Genomic DNA, 7500 nt, shown 5'->3' with positions numbered 1-7500 from the left:
TAAGCAGAAATTGAGGTAAGAAATCATGACGTTAGTTTCTTCAGCCACAGTTGTCTTGACGCCAATGTGAAGCATGCAATACGCGGTTAGAGGCAAATTATCAACTGTAAAGCTACAATAGCATGTAAAATACAAGACTGCTACTACAACTATTACACTTGTAGTTGATATTGCGCCCGTCTGAATAGGATAATTGCTAATTTTGCTTTTTAAAGGATTGTTAACACCAAAGATCAGAGTCGTTCCGTAAAGGACGTTCCAGAAACAATCACAACCCTATTGCAATGCCCCAGTCCATGCCCAAATCCTTCAAGTCAAATATTCGGACTGTTCAATGCCAATGAGCTTCCGATTACTGTCAGTTTACAAGATATGGCTCTTGGCTCGCAATTTTGCCCGTCAGAGAGAACTTAGCGATGAAGTATCAGCAGAAGACAGTCAAGAGAGAAATGAACATTTTCAAGCAAAAACGCTAGAGTGTTGTCAAAGAATGGGAATTCCCGTGTGGTCAGCATACAAATCTCTCATTAGCAACCCCATGGGAGTGACAAAAGTCGGAACACCGCCACTGTTAGCTGCGCCAGTTCATGAATGGCCAACCCTACTGACAATCTTAATGCAAGCGCAAACTATTACAGCTAGCGTTGTTGGGCCAGGTAGAAAAACAGTCAGCTCTTTAGATATGGGCTTGTATCAGCCAGCGAAAAAGCTTCAGATGGCAAGAAATGACCTTCAAAATCTTATAATCAGAACCAGGGGAACTGCACATTGTTATGCCACAATTGCGCACCATTGGGGTTCATCGAGGACGGCGGTCTTGACATGTGCTGGATTGAAGCTGAAATTTATGGCCCAGCGACAGTGAAACAGATACTTGATGGGAATCATGTCAAGAGAGGTGAAGTAGCACATATTGTTACGCTGGAAGCGTTATTTGCGCTATACCAGAAGACATTCCTACAGAGTTCTCAAGAGTATTTAAAGGTCATTGCAGATCTCTCAAACGAAGTTTCTGATGCGTGCACCCAAGCAACAACTGTTGATGTGAAGGACGTAAACGCAAAGTTAGTGGAAGCTGTTGAGCAAAGTTGCCTGTTAGAGAACATGGCCAAGTTTGATGCAACGCAAGAAAAGAACCCGTTGTTTAATGTGAGTAGATAGTATATGCGCATGGTTATGAAGATGCTGCAGTTTATCCGAGCAGTACGCACAGGTGACTGGATTCTGAACCTTCAAGCTTTCCAGGTCTTCACCAAGTACTTCTTCGCGCACGATCGACTGAATTATGCCCGTATGATACCTCTGTATCTAGCTGAAATGAATTCCTTACCAACCAATCCCGAAGTTTATGCTGCGTTCCTATCAGGAGACTGGGTGGTCAACAAGAACTCCACCGTACCATTCTGTGCGCTTGCTTCAGACCATGGACTCGAGCCCGTCAATCGGTCGATGAAAGTTAGTGGAGGCCTGGTAGGAATCACGTTTAACCAAGCTGCACAGACCAAGATTTTTTCTCATCGCTCCCCAAACGGCAAATCTTGCAGGGCAAGCAAAGGATATGGCAGGTGTAGCTTCCAAGATCAAAACACGACATCACAACCACACTCCTGCTGTAGTTTCTCGAGAAGATAAGAATAACAAAGCCTTGGTGGAGACTATTGATACCTTTACCAGTCCTTTTGCAGATGAAAGCTCTGATCTTTTTAATCTTGTAACCAAAGTTGTAATGCCAGATAACATCAAGAAAGATATGTGCAATCAGAGTGTCATGCGACAAACACTATTTGATACCTTTATCAAAGATTGCATTCAGTCAAAGAGGGTCAACCTTGGTCTACAATGAAGAAAAGAAAGCTTTGTACCTGGATGAGCAATGCAAAGAAGGTGAACGTTTGCTCAAAGGAGAAGCTGATTGAGTTGTGAGAGGACCGGTCCGTTTTTGCCAAGGTGATGATGGTATGTCAGAGCCGCCCTGATATCGACATCAAGGAGACTATAGGACTGTATGAATTCGCGCTTGTACCCAGGTTGATGTTCGCATCAGACGGCTCCATGCTGCATTCCTATTCAAAAAGTGCGCTTATGGCCATATTCGAGAAGCTCCTACCAAGATCGCCTGACCAGAGAGGAATTGATAGCACCACGACAGATACCGTTGCATCCCACTTGAAAGTCATCATCATTGATGGTATAGCAGAGCTACAGTCCCTAGACAAACTAGACTGGGTCAAGAACTGCGCCCAGCTAGCCGAGCATTTTGCTGCCACAATTGAACAAGAGTATGGCAGGAGGGACGAGGTTCGCCTGATTTTCGATAGATATGACGTATCAATGTCGTTAAAAGAAGCCACAAGAGAAAAGAGGCAAAGAGGTCAGGACGCTGTCTACTATTGGATAACAGATTCCACAGACTCGAGGAGGCAGTGTGACCCAGTGGTTAGGACGCTTGCCTTGAGATCCGGAGATCCCGGATTCAAGACCCGCTCTCACCATTCGCTGAATTTGTTCCTGATAGTCCCTGGTTCAACTTCCCAGGTGCACTTGTAAATAGCCAACTGGTTTGCCTCCGGCCAGTTGGGATTCTTAACAGTTGTTGTTGTTGTGTTTCGTTGATTGTTTCATTGGCCCTGAAAAGCCCCTATGGGGAGTTTGATTTCAGAGAAATCGAAAGGCCAAGTTGATGTTATACATAATAGAGCAAGTTCGGGCGATCAAGTTGCGCGTTTGACCGTTATAAACATTTTTTCACAAAATGTTTCCGAATCGTCAAGTATCACCACAGAAGACAAGAACATCATTCTAAAAGCTTATTCTACAAAAAAGTAGGTTCTGGCGGTAATTTTGAGAGTGGAAATCAAGTTTACGGCAGACGGTAAATACAAACTCACGAGGCAATGGTATATTTAATTAAGTTAACACAACAGAAAGACGCTAACCTCATTTTGACACGAAAATGCTTTACTATTGCCATAAAAACTATCCAGTTCATAAAGGCCACCTTTTCCAGCGGAATATTTTTTGAAACAAACAACATATTTGCTATTAGAGGCAAAAACCCCCTTCCTATTTCACTACGTGCGTGAAGAGAAGAAACTCAATGATGTCAAATTACCATACGCAATTGCAACAAAATAAATTTCAGGATCAAACCCTTTCCACGAAAAACCTTTTCCTTTAATAATGAAGAAAAAAATAGACGACAAGCTTTCATTCAAATAATTCTTGGCTGTCACATTTCCAATTACTTTTTTTTACCTGAAGACTGTGCAGAGTTGAGTACAAAGAATACAAATAGCCAGACAACAGAGATCACAAATCCACTTACTGTGTTCGATTCCTTCTCTGTTTTTGTTGAGCTTATAAGTTACCAGAGAATTTTCCAATTGGTTTCAGTGTTCTACATAACAGCCCATTTGGTAAAATATTAGAAATACAGCTTAATTTGATTTCGGCTCGACGGGCGATAGTTGTTGTCGAAGTCCATTACTCGTCGCTTTTAAGAGTCTAGATATTTATTTTTCACCGCCTGTCTTGTTTATCCATTTGACGTTCCATTCTTGAGCTCCATAAGGGTATATTTTTTTTAAAAGATGCACTAAAACGCCATGCGCGTTACAATGACTTTCGACGCCATTGCAGTTTAATTAAATGTTCTCCCGTGAGCACCAAAGAAATATTTAACAAAAATACGCAACGCAATATCTAACAAAATACGCAAAGAAGACTCTATGCACAAAGACACCACTTAGCAGGGGAGTGACAGGCAAAACTTTTACCGACACAGAAAAAAAAAAAGGAAAAAAAAAAGAAAAACACCAGAGAAATATTACCCACTTTCCGACTGGGAATTAAGTCATTAAGCCGCCACCGAGCTTTTCAGAATGATTACAGACTACAAGGTATAAAGGTTCATACTCATGACGTTTCATCGAACTTTTGATAGGCTGTTAGCCTCATGAATTATTAAGGAGTTTTTTAAGGGTAGTTGGTTTTCAGCTGACGTCACAGCAGCTATGTTGGTGCAACGAACAATAAAGAAAAAAGTCTTTTAGGAATTTGACTCTTATATAATGCAAAACATGAGCCATAATTTGCTATTGTTTTGTGCACGAAGATGGCCGTCTTATCACGTGATTGGAAACCAATATTTAACTACATTGGTAGCTCAGTTTTTTTTTATTAGCTTGATAATGAAGACATGGAGTCTTCGAAACGTCGCAAAAGTTTTTTATCGCTGATTATTATTCTTAAATGTTTTACTTAACCTTATGTCATTGGAAATTCTAATACTATCCTCGATTTTTGCACGACCCGCACAAAAACCTACAATAAAGTACTTTCAACTGCTAATCACTATTGACTATGCAGCTTCCCTTAAGTGTGCTTACCATTGGACACAGTGTCATTGTAACTAATAACTGTGTAAGTAGCTGTGAAGGACACCCAGCTCCAATAAGAGTTCATGATTGCAAGCACCACTTCCAGGCTCTGACCTTCGTGCGAGTAAAATGTTACAATGCCAGATAAGAGATTACCACACATTCTTGAACTCGGTTTGCCATCTGCATAGGTCCCATTTTGAATTTCCAAGTAAAGAAGAGTGCATGGTTCGTTCCACCGTGAAATGTACATGGATTGAATCACTAACTTGACTTTTTCTCCTTTCTTCGCTTCGATCTGCCAGCTGTAATGTGGATACATGCATGGATCGTAATATGTTGAAAATGAGATGATTCCATCCGTTCCATTCAAAAGACGTTGCTTCGAAAACCCTAAAAAAAAAACAAAGTAAATAAATTATTACCTCTTAACAAAAGAAATAATCTCCGATGCATGAAACAAGTAACTTAAAACAAGGAGCCTGAATAGATGACCTTCGCACTTGGCAACATAAATAGCTGGTGTCGGTCAAATCCGGTCTCAGGTTGAACCCGTTTTTGTGGGTAGTAGCCAAAACTAGGGGCCGGGGCCGGGGTCGGGGTCGGGATCGGGGTGCCATTTCTTTTTCCATGTTTCGTTTGTTTCAATTTTTGTCCTTATTCTCCTTGGGCCGGTTCCTGAAAGGAGGAATAACTCTATTTCAGGAATATATGTGGCTTATTCAAGAATACCTTTATCCCCGGAATAAATTCTGTTCTCTTAGAATAGCACATTTATCTCTGGAGTAACTGTTACACTCAGGTATAATTTATTCCTCCTTTCAGGAACCGGCCCCTGTACTGTTGTTTTCGAATGACCGGCATCTGTCCTTCATATACGGTGGAAATTAGTCAAAAACATTAAGGAACATACTGAAGCTACGGAAATTCTTAAGGGACATCTTTTTTTTCTCGAAATCGGACTTTGTTTTTTTTTTTACTTTTTTGTGTGTGTTTTAAAATTGGTTTTTGCGAGCATCTGACTTAGCCTTTCCGAAAATCGGAGTTTGTTTTTCGAAATTAAGATAATTTCCGAAAATGCTGAAATTGGAGTTTATTCAATATACGCTACGAAATAACTGCCAGAAAAAATAAAGACTCGCTGATTTCCACACTGTAAAACAGCATTGCAATGTTTACTTCTTAAGGAAACAAAAACAGAATCGCAGTTCCACGATGATCGTCGCGCAGTCACGCAACGTTCTCATTTGATCGTTTGCTCGTGTTGATGTCATGTTATTGTCTGTCTTTACTAAAAATGGTTTGTAGTAAAGCCAGAGTCGAACGGGAACTTGCTAGTCAATTCTATTCGGACGTCACGGGATCGAATCCAATATCACTATAAAAAACACAACAACATTGAAAACAATTTTGCGAAAACAAGCAAATGAGAACGTTGTGTGACGACTATCGCGGAACTGTGGCTATATTCTGTTTCGTTTTGATTGTATTGCGGAGGTTTTTACGAAGTAAACATTAAAATGTGGTTTTAAAATGTGGAGCTCAGCAAGTCTTAAGTGTCTCAAGGAGTTAGCGTATATTTCCCACAACCTCCAAATTCTCTTTATTTCGAAAAACAAACAAAGATGTCTCTTTCGTAGCTTCCGTATGTTCAATATTTTTTTTGACTAATTTCCCCCATAAATGAAGGAAAGATGCCGAACATTCGAATGTAACATTACAGGAGAATAACGTCAAAAATTGCAATAAAAAAATTTGGAAAAAAAAAGACACCCCGACCCCGACCCTGGCCCCAGCCCTGCCGCCGGCCCCGCCCCCGTTTTTTGGCTACTACCGAAGTTTTTGACAATCACAATTCTGACTGCAAGGCTTTGTGAATGGTAGGTGAGGGTCCCTGGGGCGGATCAAGGGGGAGGGGGGGGGGAAGGGTTATGTTTTTGTCGCGTTTCAATAAAATGAGTGGTGGTAGAGGAAATATATGTTTAGTTTCGGGATCATTGCGGAGAATTTTGAAGTTTTTTGAGAATCACATTTTTGACTGCAATGCTTTGTGAACAGTAGGTGAGGGTCCCTGGGACGGATCTAGGGGCTGTTCGGGGGGTTCGATCGAACCCCCTAAATTGAAATAGCTAACGTCAAAAATTTGTTAAAATATAAAATAAATACAGTCAATCTTAAATGCAATAAATTCATAACCTTGCAAGTTAAGACTGTCAAACTTGGCTCTGATATACATTCACTACGCAAAGCCCATTGGCTACCGAGACGTCGGCGATGCTGTGTTTCAGCTTTGTTCGGAGAGATTCTCCCGAAGAAGGGATCTTGTTGTTCCAGTCTTTGACGAAACACAAAATTGAAAAAAGATCAAATTCAGAATTTTTTTGTCATAGTTTTACAAATGCAAATTTGAATCGTTTTTACGCAGCTTTGCTACATTTTGATCCAAAAAGAATGGCATTTTAACTTATTGATACACGCCTCCGCTAAAAACCTGGATCTGCCCCAGAGGGTGAATGGAGATCTGTGGGTTTCTTTATTCTGTGACGTTTGTAGTGCGGTTTCTCGGTCGATTTCATGGGCATGATGTTTGCCTGTGGTGACAGCGGAGTCAGGGTAGCCACATTTTTTGAAAAACCGGGCACATTTCCTCGCTCTACAGAGGCGCCTTAGTGTAAGGAGAGAATGGGATGGCGTTTTTTACGTGTTGTGGATGAGAGGACGAACGCAGCAAGTATTTATGGGAATCTGTTGGTTTGTATTGTACGCTTGAGATAAACCGTAGCCGTTGACTGACTGTTTAATGTCGAGGAAAGCAATTGAATTTTCGGAAATTTCCCATGTGAATTTTAGAGCCGGGTGGAAAGAATTGAATGAAGTAATGTATTGGTTGAGTTCCTCTTTCCTGGATGAAGTAGCACCGTAGTTAGAGAAAAATTCATTTTCGATAAAGACTACGAAAAAGTTGGCATAGCTTTGTCCCATTTTGGTTCCTATTGCAACACCGTTGATTTGTTTGTAGTAGTTGTTGCCAAATGAAAAACCAGTTGAGTGTGAGAACCAGTTCAGTAAGGTAGACGAGCTCGGTTTTTTTAACAGGATGTTGGATCAAAAAACATTTGAG

The 7500-nt window shown here is 40.8% G+C and overlaps 1 protein-coding gene across 1 annotated transcript in view; it reads right to left on the bottom strand.

Annotated features, from left to right (window-relative positions):
• Positions 1-7500, bottom strand: part of LOC138039696 (uncharacterized) — a 218669-nt gene that overhangs the window by 201299 nt on the left and 9870 nt on the right. Inside the window, exon 3 of the mRNA XM_068885541.1 lies at positions 4494-4772. Within this exon, the coding sequence (XP_068741642.1) occupies positions 4494-4772 (279 nt within the window). The remainder of the gene's footprint in view (positions 1-4493; positions 4773-7500) is intronic.

The sequence above is a fragment of the Montipora capricornis genome, chromosome 3 (genome assembly GCF_036669925.1).
Source record: "Montipora capricornis isolate CH-2021 chromosome 3, ASM3666992v2, whole genome shotgun sequence".
Taxonomy (NCBI): Eukaryota; Metazoa; Cnidaria; class Anthozoa; order Scleractinia; family Acroporidae; genus Montipora; species Montipora capricornis.
The sequence above is the reverse complement of the archived record's forward strand: the minus strand, read 5'-3'. Positions and strand labels throughout refer to the sequence as shown.